This window comes from Coloeus monedula, assembly GCF_965178545.1.
Source record: "Coloeus monedula genome assembly, chromosome: 10".
Lineage (NCBI taxonomy): Eukaryota > Metazoa > Chordata > Aves > Passeriformes > Corvidae > Coloeus > Coloeus monedula.
This window is the reverse complement of record NC_138790.1, coordinates 17,832,068-17,849,771: the sequence shown is the minus strand read 5'-3', so window position 1 is coordinate 17,849,771 and position 17,704 is coordinate 17,832,068. Positions and strand designations below refer to the sequence as shown.

The following is a 17,704-nucleotide window of genomic DNA, read 5'->3' as shown; positions in this document are numbered from 1 at the left end:
TCCCGAACTCCCCGGTACCGGGACCCCGCGGGACTCCGCAGCATCGGACCGGGGCGCTTGCAAGGGCTGCTGGGAGTTGTGGTCCTACCCGTGAGCGGCGGAAGACATGACGGGAGCTGTAGTTCGGCGTGAGGGATGCTGGGAGGGGTAGTTCGGTCACGGAAGGCCCGCCGCCCCGCCACGAGGGCTGGACTACATTTCCCAGCAGGAAGCGCGGCAGGGCGAGGGTCCGGGCCTGGGCGCCTCGGGGGTACGGGGGCAGCGGGGCCGGGCGCGGCGGCGGGGCCGGGCCGGGATCGAGCCGGAGGCTGGGCCGGGAGAGATCGGTGGGCCGGACCTGGGTGGGAGCCTGGGCCAGGCCCCGGGCTGGGTCACGGGTGCTGGGCCTCGGCCCGATCCCGGATGCGGGACTGGGCCCCTGCTGGGCAGGGGGTGCGGGGTCGAGCCGGGTACCGCGCACCTGGGGTGCTGGAGGTGAACTACCCCCGCCGGTGCCGTGGGCAGGCTTGGCCCTGGGGCAGCAGAGCCTGGGGACAGGGCCGGAGGAACATCCCTGCCTTGGGGTCCGGGGCAATGAGACAGCCCCACCTTGGGGACAGGGATGCAGGGACACCCCTCTTTTCGGAACAAGGGCAGTGGGATGTCCCCATCATGTGTGACACGGCCCCATTCCCCACACAACATGCTCACTTTGCAGGCATTGCCGCCCAAACCTGGCACCATGGATAAACCCATCACTCCGGGGGAGCTGCTGTGTCTGGGCTCCAGCCTTGCCTTCTCTGGCCTCTTCTACTACTTGTACAGGAGGAAAGCCAGAGTCGTGGCACGCATACAGGTAGCCCTGTCTCTCTTTCCTGCCCACTGTACCTTCCCCACTGCCCTCCCCACTTTGCTTTGGGTGCACACACTGATGCCTGCAGCCTGCTCCATCCTCTGGTGACTTCATGACATGCAGGACTGAGCAGGCCACATCCTGCCAGAGATCTCCACAGAGCCATTCTTGGCCCACTTGCTACCTGTCCCTGTCCGTGCTCACAATCAGTCCATGCTCTTCCAGGAGGCCCCAAAGCTCCAGGTCGATGACGATTTGCCAGCCCTCGTGTCTGCAGCTGAGGGGAGGTGCCTGCCTTATGTTGCCCTGGAAGGTAAGGACACCCTGTGGCCTTGCACGAGGGACAAGGGTCAGGATCTCTTTTGGCCATGCCACATCCCTTGTCCTTAGGCATAGTGCTGCCAGCCCAGGCTGCACTGACCAGCCACTACCATGAGGGGCTGCAGGGCGTGATCCAGAAACTGCTGCTGAAGGAGCATCGGCTGATCTGGAACAGCTTGGCCCAAAGCTGGTGAGTGATGGGAAGGGACCACAGGAGTGGGCTTGCAGCAGTGAGTCCAGACCCCCATCCTCTGGGGCCATGTGAGAGGCAGAAAATAACTTGGTTAAAGACTTTAGTCCCTATGCTTAGCTCAGCGATGAGAGCTCAGAGCTTCTCTGCGTTGTGGCCAGCAGGAACAGGGCAGCGATCATGCCCCTGTACTTGGCACTGGTGAGGCCACACCTTGAGTCCTGTGTCCAGTTCTGGGCCCTCAGCTCAGGTAGGACGTTGAGCAAGTCCAGAGAAGGGCAACAGAGGTGGTGGAGGGGTGGAGCACATGTCTGATGAGGAGCAGCTGAGGGAGCTGGGGATGTTTAGCCTGGAGGAGATGCTGGGGCGGCCTTACTGCTCTCTGCAACCCCCTGAGAGGAGGTTGTAGCCAGGTGGTGATCGACCTCTTCTCCAAGGCAACCAGTGACAGGACAAGAGGAAATGGCCTCAAGCTGTTCCAGAGAGGTTTAGGTTAGGGATTAGGAAGAACTTCTTCACAGAAAGGACAATTAGACATTGGAATGAGCTGTCCAGAGAGTGGGAGGCTCCACCACCAGGGAATTGGTGGAGATTACATCCTTGGAGGTGTTTAAGGAAAGACTGGACATGGCATTTAAGTGCCATAGTTTAGTTGCTAAGCTGGTATTCAGCTGTAGGTTGGACGTGATGATCTTAGAGGTCAACCTAACTGATTTTGTGATTCTCCACACCCCAACCCTCTCCACTTGCAGGAGCGAGAGCGAGCGGGTGCTCTCAGAGCAGATCTACACCGTCCCCTTCCTGCTGGCCTCACCAGGCCCTGAGGCAGTGACACAGGTGAGTGTGGAGAGCCCACTCCAAGCCGTCTGCCTGCCCCTGGAGATGGTGTACGAGCGGTTTCAGCAGCCAACCCACGGCTTCCGTGACCTGCTGGGCCAGTACCTGCTCGGGGAGAAGCCCAAGGGCATCCTGGAGACGGAGGAGATGCTGCGTGTCGGGGCTGGGCTGACGGGCATCGGGGAGCTGTCCCTGCACCCCGACGGCTCCCTGCACCTCCAGCCACCGGCCCGGGGAGGCGAGTTTTTCCTGTGCCTGGGGGACTGGCAGACGGTGCTGTCGGAGCTGGAGTCGGCGGGCGGGCTCTGGAAGGGGGCAGCGTTGCTGTGCGCGGCCGCGGGGCTGGCCGTCCTCCTGCACGCCCTGTGCCGCGCCTACCGCCGCTCCCGCCCCAGGCGGCAGCAGGACAAGGAGCTGGATGGGGAGGAGGCCGGGGACCGGGCACCCGAGGACTCCTGCGTGGTCTGCCTGTCACGGCCCCGCGAGTGCGTCCTCCTGGGCTGCGGCCACATCTGCTGCTGCTTCCGCTGCTTCCAGGCCTTGCCTACCCGCCTCTGCCCCATCTGCCGGGGGCCCATTGACCGCGTGGTGCCCCTCTACCAGGCCTAAGAGCACCTGGGGGTGCCCAGGGAGGGGCAGCACGAACTCAGCCGAGCCTGGAGCCTGCAGAAATCTCAGCTGTCTCCTCATGTGCAGCTGTGCAATTGCTATTGGGAGGGAGGGGTCTTGGTGTGCCCTTCAGTCTGTTTTAGGGAGGGGGGGAGTTACAGCCTCCTCATCCTCCCTTTGTCTGCCAGGAAAATCTACACAATGCCTGAGCTAAGGAGCTGAGACCCCAACCCCACACTGGGGCACTACTTTGGCTGCCAGCTGTTGGACTGGTGTCCCTTTTTGAGCCATGACTTCCCAAAAGCCACGCAGGACTTCTCCCTTGTGGTTTTTTTTCCAGTGTGTGGTTTTATGGGGAGGATTATGAGGGCAAGGCCAGGGCTGGTGGGACACAGCAGGCACAGTGAAATGGCAGAGACCCAAACCTCAGTGGCATACCTTGGTGCCACCGTTTGTCCTGCCACCCCAATCCATGTTCCTACAGCCACTGCCCAGGCCACACTGGGGACACCCAGGGGCTGGCAGTGAGGAATCCCTTTGCCAGCTGCTCTATCACCAAGAGGGATTTACGTCCCTCTGTCACTCTCTGCAAGGAGAACAGCTTTAGGGTGCCCCAGAGCCTGCCCTCGTGTCCAGCCCCACTGCACAGCTTTCCTGCTCACCTCCCGGACAGGATCAGGTGTGGGAATGACTTGCAGTGATGTGGAGTGATAAAGCCAAGGAGCCGAGCTCGGCCTCGCCTCTTCCTTCGCGCCGTTAAGCTGGGGGCTGGGTAGGTGCTGGGAGCCAAGGCTCTCCCCTTGGAGGGGTGGGCACCACTGCCTCCCCTCCTTCCTCATCCAGGGAGCTGGCCCAGGTTCACAATGGAGCCCAGGTGCATCTCCTCCAGATGCAGCCCTGGATGGGGGGTGGCAGGACACACAGGACCGTTGCCAAGGTGATTGTGCTCCTCGGGTCTCCATGGTAACTCTCCCCTGGACTGCTCCCCATCACTGCCTGGCTGCAGTTGCCCAGGCAACCCACGGGCTCTCCTGGCTCCTGCAGCTTTGGGGCACCCAGGGTTTGGGGGTGGGGGACAGTGCTGGCAGGCCACTGTCAGCCAGGCAAGCAGTGTTGGGATTGGAGGGAGATGATGTGCCCCCTCCCCAGGTCAGTGGCCACCATTGCTGCCAGGCTGGGGGCTTGCTTGGGCCAAGGGTACCTTTGCAGGGTTGCCCCCAGGACTCACAGCCAGACATGAGGCCCCAGAGGACCCAATAAGGCCTCCTGTGACCCACATGCATTTTTGGGGTGGGGATGTGTGGGGGGAGTTCTCTGCCTCCAGCCCAGTTTTTCTCAGCCCAGCCTCTTCCCTGGGCTGCAGAGTGAGCAGTGGGGGCCAGATCCCCCCCCCACCCCCCCGGCACCGGGCATCCCCCCCGCAGCAGGAGGGATTTCGGGAAGGAGATAAATACCAGATGGGAGAGGGCCGGGCTGCCAGGAACACACTCCCTGCATGCCAAGAGCTGCTGGCGCGAGTGGGCGCGTGGGCTGGGGAGGGCGGGGGGTGCCCCTGCTCCCGGAGACTGCTCACCTCATTCCCCAGGGCCCACCAGCCAGCCAAGGATGGGACAATTAGAGAGGGGCCTGCACCCCCCCACTCCCCTTTGCCCCCAAAGGTGCCCAGGGCAGGGAGCACATCCCTTGTGCTGATGGCACAGAGGGAGGCTGCCACCCTCCCGTGCCGGGGCATAGCCTTGCCCGGGTCCCTGCCGCTCCCAGGAGGCCACCAGCCCGGCAGCGGCCTGGGTGCAGACCCTGCTGCCAGTCCTGCCTGGCACGGCTCCGGGCAGCAGCATGACTCACCCACTCAGCTCATCACCGGCTAGAGCTTGCCGTGCCAAACCCGCGGCACGGGCTGGCACAGGGGCTGCCCGGCGGTGCTGCAGTGCCCGCATCCCCAGACAAACCCGCTGTGTGCCTCCCGTGGGTATTTGGTCGGGAGCAGGACAGTGGGGAGCTCACAGTGCCTGGGCTGAGTGCTGCCCAGCCTCTCTCCCCATCACACAGGCCATGCATCCTGGCAGCTTCCCCCTCTCACCCACAGGGTGCCCGTGTGCCAGCCCGTGCCCATGGCCTCCGCCTGCTCCCCCCAGGGCTGCCAGCCCGCTCCGCCTGCCTCCCTGTCTGTTGTCATGGTGACCAGATATGTGGTGACAGGCGAGGATGGAGCCTCACACCCCAGCAGGGCTGTTTGCCCAGCAGGGTTGGCTACCCCCACCCTCCTGCTCTTCCCCTGTCACCCTCGGGTCTCGGCAGGGGACCCTCAGTGAAGCCCCTGCCCCAGGCAGTGTGCTGGGGGTGTTCCATCTGCTCAGATGCCAGGATCGCAGCTGTATCCCAGGCAGCTCATGTGAGGAATGGGGACAGTGCCATCCTCCTTCCACCTCCCCTGACAGGGCACCCCCTTCTCAAAGCCAGGCTGTGCACAGACTCATCTCAGTAATGACAACCTGTCTTTCTTCCCTGGGAAAGGCTCCATCCCTCCAGGGATAGACTCATCTTCCCACAGCAACAGCTGCAGGAACAGCAGAAGATGAGGAGCATGCCACTCTTGCACACTTGCCCTGGGCTCACCCACAGGACAGCTGCCAAGCAGGATGCCTGTCCCCCAATATCTCTGCACTACGGTGACAATGTTCACCACAACCATCGTCTCACAAGGCCATCCCCATTGCCTGGACCCAGCCCAGTGCATGTCTCTGCTCCCAAAAACATCTGGACCGTGGCACAGGCAGCACACAAAGCGGCATCCCCACCTGGGCTTTGGCTGCTGGGAGCCAGCAGCAACAGCCAGGGATGGGCACATCCCCAGCCTTACCAGTGACATAGTCCCTGGGATGGGGACTCGGGGAGAGCATCAGTGCCAACAGCAGGCGCTCAGTGAGGCCCCCCCAGGCTGTGGCTGCCACTGCTGTGAAACAGAAGTGCCATTTCACGTTTCTTGGCAGGGCTGGAAGCAACACAGATGGAGGTACCCGCACTGGCCTCCTGGCATGCCTTGGCAGCCCCCAGCCCTGTGGCACCAGCCCCAGATGATAGCACCGCCTCCCAGACCTGCAACAGAGAAAGCCCTGCATCCTGTGGCTGATGCCTCCTGCCTCCTTTCAGCTCCCTGACGTCGTCACTGTCTGCCAGGCTACTGACCCCATTCCTGCCAGGCGTTGGAGTGGATGGGAGCACCTGCTGGTCCCCAGCTCCAGCTGCCCGGTGTCTCTGCAGAGCATGGGCAGGACGTGCCCCACCACAAGCCGTTTGCACATGCACAGGGTGATTCTCCACCATAAAACCACTTAAACCATCAGTGAGTGCAGGAAAACCCCTCACCTCCATCACAGCACCTGGACTAAGCATCCGAATTCCCACCAAGGGTACAGGGCTCAGGAGCAGTATCCAGGTGTGGAGCTAGGGCGTGACAGGTACTGATGAGGTCCCAGAGCATCAGCACAACCTCTACTGCCAGCCCCACTGCAGCTGGGAGTCTGATGCTGTGCCTCCTACCCAGCCCCATATCCACCGGGGGGTGGGGCACACCTGACCCCCAGCCCTTTCATCATCCCCAAGGTGTCCCAGCTCAGGGGCTGCTGCCCAGGTTTAAGTAGCTAGGGCAGGAAGAACCACCTGCTTCCCACTCCCACAGCCCTTTCTTTCCAGTGGAGTTGGCTTTGTGTTGGACAAAAGGCTGCAAAGGAAGCAAGAAAGGAGATTACGTGGCTGCTAAAAGACGGATAAGGAAGGTGGGCTGAGAGCCAGGGGAAGGAGGATACTTGTCTGGCTCACCAGGGGAGATGCTACATGAAATGGCCGGGGGGGGTCTCTTATGCACCCCACTGCCGACCCACTCATATTCAGGTCCTTGGTACCTTCCCCTGCTACTCAGGGATGTGTGACAAGCAGCACCCTTGGGGAGCCAGAGACTAGAGCTGTCCCAAGGAGATGCAGAGCCCAGAGACACAGCGTTGCCCTGTCCCATCCACAGCCCAGCTGTGCTGGCGCAAATCCAGCCCACCTCCTGCCCGGAATGGGCAGATGGTAATTCCCACACCCCAAATCCCAGGCAGCCCCACAGAGCTCCCCCCACCCCATATCCAAGTCAAGTAGCTCCCCTGGGTGTGAGTCACTGTACAGATACAGGTGTGGGATAAGCAGGGCCATTCCCAGGGTGACCCCTTTCCAGCCTCTCCCCAGCAGCCTGCCAGGCTGGGAACCCTCCTGGAGTGCTGCACCGGTGCCACTCACATCCCACACAGCCCATCTGCTGCTCTTCCCGCTCACCCCCGGCCCCGCGCGTGCCACGGTCTGCCTGTCCCTGCCCACGGGCAGTGGCACGTGGGCTCAGCAACGGGAAAAGCAGGCCACATCTCAGCGTGGGCCTCTTGCCTATTTTCCCAGGCACCTTTCACAGGAGCAGAAGCTTTCACATGAAAAAGTTCAAGCTGGTTCCCCAGCAAAGGCATGAATAAAGGCATTGCCTTGCTAGGAGAGCAGGCACCACTGTCCCGACCTGGCTCTGGCAGGGGACAGCAGTGACCAATACTCTGCAGATCCAGAGGTACACAAAGGTAAAACCATGGCTGAGCCTTCCCAAAATAGAAGAACCTGCCTGCCCTCATGGGCCAGCCCAGCTGATGCTCTTCTGCAGCACATTTCAGCAGGATGTCTGACTATGGAGATGCTGGAATAGCAAGATGGACCACAGAGCTGTCTGTAAAACCCCACTCTCACTCCCTTAAGATATTCTCATAGGGCTGAGGGCTGTGATCTGACACTGCAACCTGAGCTTAAATAGCCCCCAGCCGCCCGGAATGGGGGAGGTCCAGGGTGAAGCTGCTCAGAACCACCAATGCGAATTAATGCAATCACTGCCCCGGCAGTGAACAATGTAGGAGGAAAGATTCAGCGTGGGTCTGGGGTAGAGGTGTGTAGATACAAATGTGGCTCTGGAGGTCACCCCTTGCTGCCCCATAGCAGGTCCCCACAGGGGATAGCCCTTCCCCTTTGCCACAGACAGTCCCCAGAGAAGGGTCAGTGGAACAAGGGGCGTCCCAGGGCACAGCCCCCACGTGGCCATACTTACAGACACCTGCAGGATCACACCTGTGCAGCCCTGCATTCCTGCAAAGATATGGAATGGGAGGATACGTACAAACACGTGCACATATGGGGGCAAGAGGACTGGCAGGGATTGAGGCAGGACTGGTGTGGCTCCAAGGGGGAATCCCAACACTGAGGGGGGCTGCAATAGTGGGTGCCTGGATGGGTGTTGGGCAAGAGACACAAGCGAGGGGCTGAGGAAGACCCAGGGTGGGAGCTGGCCTGGAATTCTGAGGGGTTGAGCTTTCTAGGCTCTGGCGTGCTTGGGGACGGGAGCAGGGTGTTGGGGGTCTGTTTGGCATCATCTTTGCATGCCAGGGGAGGGCCCAGCTGTGTCCGGTGGTCCTCAGCTGTCTGACCCGGGGGCGCCCACCTGTGACAAGGATTCCCCTTTGCATAGGGGCACCCCGTGGTTGGGGGCACCCCCGAGTCGAGGCGACCGCCTCGGCAAGGCTGTGCCGGGGGGAGCACGCTGCTCTGGGGCCGGGGCAGGGGCTGGGGCGGCGGTGTGGTAGGGTCCCCATCCCAAGCGGGCGGTCACCGGGCACCGGCTGTGGGGGTCCCCCGTCTCTGTCCTGTCCGGGCCGGGCCGGGCCGCGGCGCTCCGGAGCCGCCCCCCGCCGGGGGGGTCCCCGCTCCCCCCGGATGCATGACTTCATCCTTCCGCCCGGGTTTCCTCCCCGCCGCCGCCGCCGCCGCCGCAGACCGGCTCCCGGCTCGGCGCGGCGCGGCTCGGCCCGCTCGGCCCCGCCATGTCGCAGGTGCTGCCCTACGGCGAGGACAAGGTGGGCCGCTACGGCGCCGAGCCCGAGGCGGGGGAGCTGCCCTTCAGCTGCCGCCTGCAGGACACCAACGCCTTCTTCGGGGGCAACCAGGGCAAGCGGCCCCCCAAGCTGGGACAGATCGGCCGCGCCAAGAGAGGTACCGCCGACCCCCGCCTCTGCCCCCCACCCCCGCACCAGCCCCGCGGCATGCCCGGGATCCCCGCATCTGCCCTTCAGCATCCCCGCGTTTGTCCCGGGACCCTCGGATCTGCCCTGCAGCATCCCCGGCATCCCTGACACTGGCTCCTGCATCCCCGGCGCTGTCCCACGGCATCCTCGGAACCCCCACATCTGTCCTGAAACATCCCCGGCACTGCCTCCTGCATCCCTGATGCTGCCCCACGGCACCCCCGGGACCCCCGCATCTGTCCTTGCATTCCCGGCTCTGCCCTGGAATCCCCGGCTCTGCCCTGGAATTCCCGGCTCTGCCCTGCAGTATCCCTTGCTCTGCCCTGCAGCGTCCCCGGATCTACCCTGCAGCATCTCTGGCACTGCCCCCGGCACCCCCGGCACTGGCCCTTGCATCCCCAGCGCCATCCCATAGCATCCCCAGGACCCACGACTCTGCCCTTGCTTCCCCGGCATTCCCGGCACTGGGCAATGCATCCCTGGCACCCTCAACATCGCCCCACGACATCCCCAGGCTCCCGATTCTGCCTTTGTATTCCCAGTTCTGCCCCATGGCAACCCCTGTCTCTGTCCCACAGCATTCCTGTGACTCCCGGCTCTGCCTTGCATCCCCACCACTGTCCCCTGCCACCCCTGGCACTGCCCCACAGCATCTCCAGCGTTACTACCCCATTATCCCCAGCACTGCCCCCAGCGTCCCCAGAATCTCCATCTCTGCCCTACATCAGCTCCAGCACTGTCCCCCGGCAACCCCGAGCCTCCCCAGCTCTGTGACTGACACCCGCCCCCAAAACCACACGCGCCCCCATCCCCTGCTCCAGACACAGCACTGTTCCCCCCGTGCTGCCCTGCAACAGCCCCCCCTCATCCCGGGACTACCCCTGGGATTACCCTGCAGTATCCCTGGGGCTGCCCTTGGAACTATCCCCCAGCAGCTCCGTGAGTGCCCCTGGGACCCCTCGGAACTGCTCCTCAGCACCCCTGGGACTGCCCCCTCTCATTCTGTATAAACAAGCCTTTATCCCAGGATCCCCAGGAACAGCCCCCCTGGCTCCCTAAACCTCTCCTTTCACATTTCTGCCTGCCGCAGAGACCCCCAGCAGCCTGTGGCCATGCTGATCAGCAAATCCCCCTGCACCACTTAACTGTCCCCCCAGGACTCCATGAACCTGTGTCCTGCCCCCCCCCCCCTTACTTTACAGCCTGCCGCAGAGACCCCAGTCAGCATCTCCCCTGCTTCCATCAGGACCCAAATAACTGCCCCCCTCTCCTGCCTGCACCCTGATCTGTCACCAGTGATCCTCCCCAATGCCTTGGGGACCCTCAAAAATGGCCTCTGCTTTTCCTGCAGCCCCCATCCCACCTGCTTGGGGGTCCTCTATAGGCAAACACCCCTCCTTGAGCTGCAGGGACAAGGGTGGGGGGGAAGAGCTCCCCCCCAGCACAAATACACCCCAGCTCCTCAGGGGGTGAGCTGCTGCCTGCTCCACTGCCCCCTTTTGCAGTGGTGGAGGCTGGGTCTAGCAGCACCCCCCGGGGTGATGGGGGGGTGGTTCTCCCTCGGTGCTGTTGGGGGGTCCATCTGCTCCCCCAGTGATTCTGGTGATGGGGGGATGTGTGTGTGTGTGGGTGGTTAATACACCCCCAGAGCATTGATGGGGGATTACTGACCACCCCGGTAGTGATATTGGGGTGGGGGTCTGCCCTCCACCCCCCAGAGTGATGTCGATGGGGGGTACCTGCCCAGCCGGTCATGGCGTGGCGTGGGGGGAAGATGTGTGTGCAGCTCCCTGGCGATGCTAATGGGGGTCTGTCCAGCCTCCCACCGCTGCTGCTGCTGGTGGGGAGGGGGCTCCCCGGTGGGTGATGCTGAGGGGGGTCTCTCTGGAAGGTGACAGTGACGGGGGGCTGTCCAGCCCCCCACGGTGATGCTGACGGGGGTTCGTGCAGCCCGCCATGTTGGTGGGGGGCTGTCCGGCTCCCCCAGCGGTGATGCCGATGGTGAGGGTGGGTGTCCTGCGCAGCGGGTGATGCTGATGGGGGTCTGGCTGCCACCCCCGCCGAGCAGGCGGTGCCCCCCCCCCGCTGGGTCATTACCCATTCCAGTCCTGTTGCTCTCATCAGCGCCTGCCGCAGAGAGGAGGGGGGGGTCCTTCCTGGTCTATTCCTGCCCCCCCCTTCCCTAATCACCCATCCAGAGGCAGCCGGCTGGCTGCGGAGGGGATGCTGCCCCTACCCAAGCCGGGCAGGGGGGCGATCCCCCACCCTTCATCCCGATTACACCCACCTGAACCCCCTTTGCCCCTCTGCCCAGCACCTGGGGGGCACACCTGGAGCCCGAACGGGGTGAGAGCCGGGGTAGAGGGGCAGAGGCTGTCGCGTCCCCTCGCCCACGCGCCCCCCGCCTGTCCCCGCAGTGGTGATCGAGGATGACCGGATAGACGAGGTGCTCAAGGGCATGACGGAGAAGTCGCCGCCGGGGGTGTAAGCCGGGACCCGCCGCCAGGACCCGCCGGCCGAGCCCCGCTCCAGCCCGCCGCCCCGCATGCTGGCTGGACCGCCGACGAGGAGGGGGAGGCCATGCCCGCTGCCCCCCTCCCCGGCCCGGGGGGGGGCTCTGCAGCCACCACCACCCCCCCCCGAGCCATGCACTTTACCCCTCCGCCTCCCCCGGGGCCGGGACAACCCGCCGAGCCCCCCACCCTGGGCGAAGACCCCCCTCCCCGGGGAAGGGGTCCAGCCCCCTGCTCCGCGGCGCGTCCCCCCCATCCTCCTTGGCGGAGGGTCCCCGAATTCCGGGGCGACCCGGCCCCATGAGCAGGGGGGGAGCGCTGCTGTCCAGAGACATTTTTTGCTCCATCGTTTTTTGCATGAGCTTGGTGGCCCGGGCGGCCGGCCCGGGGGCCGAGGGTCAGCCCCACCACTCCGGCACGCTTCTTTTTAAACAGAAACTCCTCATATTTGTATTTTTATATCCGAATCTTTGTTAAAAACGATCTGCTGACGTTGAGATGTCGAAGTAACTGCATCGAGAAAACAAACGAAAACAACCAACCAACCAACAAAAAAAGGTTCATATTTTTTCCATAAGAAAAAAAAGACAAAAAAAGAAGAAAAAAACGAGGGGAAAAATTAAAGGGGGGGCGAAAGTTATGGAGGGAGCATGAAGAAAGCCACAGGAGGAGGGAGGGGAGCAGGGACCCCTGGCCCGACCCCCCGCTGGCAGGCAGCAGGAGCACCGGAGGGTTTGGCAGCATCACCGGCCGCTGCAGTTCCCTCCCGGCAGCACCGGGGCAGAGCCCACCGGGGCCAGCTGCGGGTGCCAGGGGGCCACTTCCCCTCACTTGAGGGTGGTGGGGCCGGGGGAGAGTGGGGAGGGCAGGGACCGGCCTGAGTCGTTGTTTTTAATTTTGTACTTTAATTTAATTTTATTTTTTAAGAAGCTTCTCGGGGGGTTCTGATGTGCATGAGAAACTTGTCATCTTTTTCAATAACCTACGAGTGGCATTTATGGAGACAACGACGCAAAAAAAAAAAAAAAAAAAAAAAAAACACAACAAAAAAAACCAAACAAAAAATTGAGAAAAAAAAAGAAAAAAAAAGATACTTGTGTCATGATGTTCTACGAATGATCCATTGTAAATTTAAATGCCATTTTTCACTGTACTGGTGAACAAAATGCAATGAATAAAATACATTCATGTACCCAGGTGAAGCCAGCAGCCGCCTGCTCCTTTCTGTCCCTTCCTCGTGCCAGCTGGTTTTTGGGGTGCCTGTGGGATGGGGTGGCTTGGCCAGGGTGGGGCTGAACCCAGAGCCCTTCGCTGGCTACTGGTGCAGGGGGAGCCTGCTGGCTGACCCACTTACGCCTTTCGCCTGAAATAGCAGCCCAGCAGCTCGTGCCTCTGTGGTGTCACCGCCATCCCACCCGGGAGGGTCCCCTTTGCCCACCCCAGGGGGAGTTGGTGCCCAAAGAGCCCCTGCGGACACTGCCAGTGGCACCCATGCACCTGCCACACCAGCACACACGCAGCCAGTCCCGCCCGCACACGGTGGCCCACCCGTCACCCACCCTGGCACACGTGTGTCACTACACTGCTGGCCGCAGGCACAGGGGGACACGGGCCAGGCGTGTGCAGCACACCGGGATTGTCACCACAGGCAGGAGTGGGGATGGATGGAGACAGAGGCAGATGTGCTGCCCTTCCTGCCCTGTAGCCCCCCCTGCCCCATGCTGGCACATCCCAGCCCGAATCCCTCACTACCTGGGTGGGGGTGACAAGGACACGGTGCCCTTGCACACCCCCATGGCCGGGGAGGCTGGGGCAGGGGTCCTGGTACAGGATGGGGTTGGGGGGGGGGTGGAGCAATGGGCACTCCCAGTCCTGCCCACCGTAGCCAGTGCCAGCACCCCCATTCTGCCCTCAGCCTGGCTGCCTGTGCCAACGGGAAGGGATGGGGGGCAGGGAGCCACTCCCCGCAAGATGGATGGGTGAAATTAAACCCGATTTGGTTTCATTACTGGCTGCAAAGCCTGGCGTCCTGGGTGCTCTCCAGCTTAGCAAGGAAAGGCCAGGGAGGGGGCACAGAATCACCGGAGCATCCCGCTGCCTCCCGGAGGAGGCCAAGTGTCCCCCTCTTTCCTCCCATTACTCACATCACTGGGCAGCTCACAGGGGGATGCACTGGTTCCCTGTCTGCCACCTGTGAGGATGGTGCATCTTAAGGCTTTATTGGGTGGGGGGAGGTCGGGAAAGCCCCCTGGGTCACAGCTGGATGGCAAGGAGATAGTCCTCATCGTCGTCGGGGGGGGCGGGGGGCAGTGGCGGGGCGGGGGGCGGGGGGGGCTGGTGCAGCCGGCGCCCCAAGGCCACGTCACAGGGGTCCAGGGGCTGCCCCTTGCGCATGACGTAGAGGAAGTAGTGGAAGGCACCGGCGCCCCCGTCCCCACAGGCAGCGTGGCGCAGGGACCAGCCGAAGGCCTCCTGGGCATAGTGGGGCTTGCGGAAGTGGGGCTGGGCGAAGGTGATGGAGATGAAGCAGCCCCCTGGGCGCAGCACCCGGCTCACCTGTGTCGGGAGAACCCCCAGGATGGGGTGGGAGAACACAGTGAGGTTCACTACTTTGGCTCCGTTCCCAGGGACCCCATCACCATCTGCCAAAGACGCCTCCCAGCCTTTCCCATCACACCCCCAAATCTCTTGTCCTAACCTTGACCCCCTAAGAGACACCCCCGTTCTGACCTGTCCCCAGGCCACCCACAGCCCGGGGCAATCAGGAACAGGGGTCTCCCTGCACCCCAAAACTCTTCACTCCCACCCACAGCAGACAGCATGGAAATCCAACCCTGGCATGGGGAAATGCTTTACCCTTCTGAGCACAGACCCCCCCCCAAGCACAGCATGGGACACCCATCCTACCCACCCTTCCCCAGACCACCCAGGAGTACCCCCCCACCAACACCCAGAATCAGAGGGGGAAGCGGGGGGTGTTTGATGGGAAAGGATTCAACCCTTTTAATCACCATTTTCTCCCTGCTGGAATTAAGCCCCGCTAACAGGATGGAAAAGAACATCAATTTTCTTGCTTGGCTTTATCCAATGTCAAAAGGCTTTTACGGCCAGTGCCCGCGTGCTCAGCATGCAAAGGCAGTGCCCAGGGTGGGCGGGCGTCCAGCCCCCTCCCCGGCACCCTGCCCCAGGCGGGGACACCCCCAGACCCCCCCGGGCAAGGGCAGAGAGTCACCGCTGCAGGGGACAGGGCTGGGGGCCAAGTGGGGGGGTTTCCCAAGCTCTGGTTTAATCCTGCTGGGAAGCTCCAGCTGGGGAGCTCTGGCTGGGGCCAGTGGAGGGGACAGGCAGCCTGTGTGTCCTCCCGTGCTGCGGCGGAGGCTTTTGAACCAAACCTTACTGGTTGTGGCCAGGAAAAGGGGAAGGCAGGTCCCTGCATCCCTCTCTGGGCACCTAGATCAGTATCCCTCCTGCTAAGCACTTGAAAATCTGCCCTGCGAAGACCCCACAGCTTCTCAACCTATGGGCGGGGAGGGGGGTCCCCGGAGCTGGGGGCAGGCAGGGATCTCCGGCTGGAACTGAGCAAGGCATCCCGCATGTCCGCATCCCATCCCTCGTTAATAGAGCGATAATGGCCGTTGCTTAGAGACAAGCGCAGGAAACCTTCCCATCCGTCAGCTGGAGCAGGGGGGGCCAAGGGGGGCCGCTTCCCGCTCCAGCACCCGCCACACCCGCTGTCCCCAGTTCGCTGGGACAGGGTGTCCCTGGGGTGTCCCCACAGGCAGGGTGGACTTTCAGGTCCTTACATCCCCCCAGGGAGAGCAGGACAGAGACTGTGAACCTCCCCATGAAGGGGGATGGGGGTGGGAAGGGAAGTACCACGGCCAGACCCCTCTGAAGGGACCCCCAAAGCAGTGAGCAAGTGGGAACACCCAGCGAGTCCCCCTGGGGATGAGGACAGCAGGGACAGGCTGCGGGTGGAAGCTGGTACCCAGAGATGCTGGGGGAGGGCAGGGACTGAGCAGAGGATTAAAAAGGGAAAAAAAAAAAAAGGGAAAATTAAATCCCTGCCGTTTGGCAAAATGACAAGGACAGGCAGCAGCGCTGGCAAGGAGGGCAGGGCACAGATAGCGAGCACAGCCCCACTGCCCTGCCAGGGGTTGCACTCCCTCACAGGCTCAGCGAGGCAAGAGAGGATTGGGAGGGCTGTCAACAGCCACGAGCACCCTTCCAGCACCCCGTGCCTGCACCCCAGGGTGCCAGGGAGGTGCAGCAATTAATTATCCTGGCAGTTATTCCCGCGGGGTGGGAGAGGCTGCCAGGACCCGCACCCCTGCGCCGGGACAGGTTCAATCCGGTCCCGACACCGCCAATTAACGGGGGCCCCGAGGCATTGCCCGTCCCCGTGGCAACGCCATGGCCCTGTCGATGCTGATGGAGTTGCCATGGCAACACCGGACCAGATGATGGGGACCCCAGCTAAGGCGATCGAAGCTGGGGCGGGGGGTGGAGGGGGGCAAGAGCTCTCACAGCCCCATGGTCATCACCTTGCCCTGGGCAGACAGGGCCACCTCAGTGTGCCCCCCTAGGTCCCCTACAGCCACCCACACTAGGATGGGGCCCATTTTTCCTGCCAACGCTTCATATTTAGGATGCAAATAAAGAGAGGGGTCCCCAGCAGGACCCAGGGACACATCCTGCTCCATCCACCTCCCCGGGAAGGAAATGATGGGGTGTAAGAGGGGGCAGTCTCCCACCCCCAGGAGTGCTGGGAGCCCCCCAGGTGCCCTCCTGCAGCACAGCTGAGGGGGTAGCACTAGCTGGGAGGACAGAAGAAACGGCTGGGGCACCCAGGGAAGCAAGCTGGTGAGGAGGCACTCTGCACCTTCCCCCACCCCAAATGGGGATGGGATCCACCCTCTGCACCCCTACTCAGGTCCCCCCACCCCGTACCTCTGCCAGCACCCGACGCATTGCAGTGGCTGCCTGGGGCGAGACGTCCCAGGGGTCGGTTTCCTCCACCATGAGCACATCGAGGGTGCCCTTCTCCAGCACCACGTCAAAGGAGGCGTCGGGGAAGGCGAGGGCGCGGATGTCCATGACAGCCCAGCGCAGGCCAGGGCAGCCGGCGTAGCGGGCACGCATGGCCGCGATGCAGGCGGGGGAGAAGTCGATGCTGGTGACGTCGGTGTAGCCCAGCTCGTGCAGGTCGTGGCTCAGGGCGCTGTTGCCACAGCCTGTGTGGGGCACAGCTCACACAGGGCTCGGGGTGCCTGTGGGGGTGCTGGCACCCCAGTTCTGTTCCTCTGGACCAGGGGAGGGTGGGGGTGGGTTGGGGCTGCTGGAGAGGGGCAGGTGATTGCTTTGATGCCAGTTAGTGAGTCTTGGGGTAGTTATTAATTACCCCTGTCCTGCAAGGTGAGTGCTTTGGGCTCCTATCCTGGGGCAGCCCAGCACACCTGATCCCCTCACCTTGGGGGGGGATGTGTGGGGAGGCTGGAGGCAGGAAAGAGTCAGGGGACGTCCCCAGTCCTCTCTCCCGCAGTGCTGTGGGACAGGAGCCAGCCGTGGTTCCCAAGAGCCTGCTGGATAATTCCAGTGGGAAATTACGGAACTTCGGTGGGGGGCTTAACCGGGAGTGATGGAGAGAGGGATAGAAGAACTGGTGTCTCAGCAAGACATGGGGAGAGCCCCCCTCCCATGCCCACCCCATGGAGCCACACCGCTGGGGCTCGGCCGCTCACTGGCGGGGCCCAGTGGGATCCCGGGGAGGGGGGCGGATTTGGGGGCTATTAAGCACAGCTGGCAGCGGCTGATCCGCTAACAAGATCGGTGATTACACCCGCTTAATCCCGCGGGCCCGGCGGCGGATCAGACCGCAGGTGGGATTACGGGGCGGTTACACCCGCCCCGCCGGCACTGGGGCCACCCCGCCGGGCCGGGCCATGCCGGGCGCAGCTCCCGGTACCGGCCCGGTGCCACACCGCCCCCTGGCGGCTAGCGCCAGCGCATCCACCGGCGGGACCCCGAGCCCCGCCCGCCCGCCCTCCACCGGGCACGCCCGGCACGGGGCACGTACCGAGGACGAGGATGCGGTCACCGGGGCGTAGCTCGGGTTCCAGCTGCGGGAGAAACCGGGAGAGCCCCCCCAGCCACTCGCGGGTCTGGGCGCCCTCCCGCCGGTACAGCGCGTCCCAGAACCGGCGCCGCCCGTACCGGGGGGGGGCGGCGGGCGCGCGCCGCCGCTCCATGCGCGGGAGCGGGGCGGGAGCACCGGGCGCCACGTGCCACCCGCGCCCCCACGTGCAGCTTCCGGCCC

At 63.3% G+C, this 17,704-nt stretch overlaps 3 protein-coding genes across 5 annotated transcripts; 2 read left to right on the top strand and 1 right to left on the bottom strand.

The window, feature by feature from the left end:
- Positions 1-198: 198 nt before the first annotated feature.
- On the top strand, positions 199-3,465 carry LOC309576442 (mitochondrial ubiquitin ligase activator of nfkb 1-A-like; the record flags this gene model as incomplete). 3 transcript variants are annotated; one of them, XM_082287742.1, is made up of 5 exons in its annotated part: positions 199-250; positions 698-835; positions 1,058-1,145; positions 1,223-1,343; positions 2,096-3,465. In XM_082287742.1, 4 exons carry the CDS (start codon positions 722-724, stop codon positions 2,787-2,789), a joined length of 1,017 nt encoding a protein of 338 aa, XP_082143868.1. In that variant the 3' UTR covers positions 2,790-3,465. The 3 variants fall into 3 exon arrangements, with proteins under 3 accessions (XP_082143868.1, XP_082143867.1, XP_082143869.1); XM_082287741.1 differs by lacking the exon at positions 199-250 and having other exon boundaries at positions 683-835; XM_082287743.1 differs by lacking the exon at positions 199-250 and having other exon boundaries at positions 708-835; positions 1,270-1,343.
- A 5,152-nt stretch (positions 3,466-8,617) lies between these two features.
- CAMK2N2 (calcium/calmodulin dependent protein kinase II inhibitor 2) lies at positions 8,618-12,899 on the top strand. Its single transcript, XM_082287970.1, has 2 exons — positions 8,618-8,843; positions 11,293-12,899. The coding sequence occupies exons 1-2, from the start codon at positions 8,675-8,677 to the stop codon at positions 11,361-11,363; spliced, it is 240 nt and encodes a 79-aa protein (XP_082144096.1). The 5' UTR covers positions 8,618-8,674; the 3' UTR covers positions 11,364-12,899.
- A 742-nt stretch (positions 12,900-13,641) lies between these two features.
- Positions 13,642-17,636, bottom strand: EEF1AKMT4 (EEF1A lysine methyltransferase 4; the record flags this gene model as incomplete). Its single annotated transcript, XM_082288092.1, has 3 exons — positions 13,642-13,944; positions 16,339-16,622; positions 17,465-17,636. 3 exons carry the CDS (start codon positions 17,634-17,636, stop codon positions 13,642-13,644), a joined length of 759 nt encoding a protein of 252 aa, XP_082144218.1.
- Positions 17,637-17,704: the final 68 nt, after the last annotated feature.

Bases quoted from the DNA above. Each gene is read 5' to 3' on its own strand.
- CAMK2N2 (XM_082287970.1), top strand. From the start codon at position 8,675: ATGTCGCAGGTGCTGCCCTACGGCGAGGACAAGGTGGGCCGCTACGGC. The intron at 8,844-11,292 runs GTACCGCCGACC...CTGTCCCCGCAG, and splicing joins GATCGGCCGCGCCAAGAGAG to TGGTGATCGAGGATGACCGG.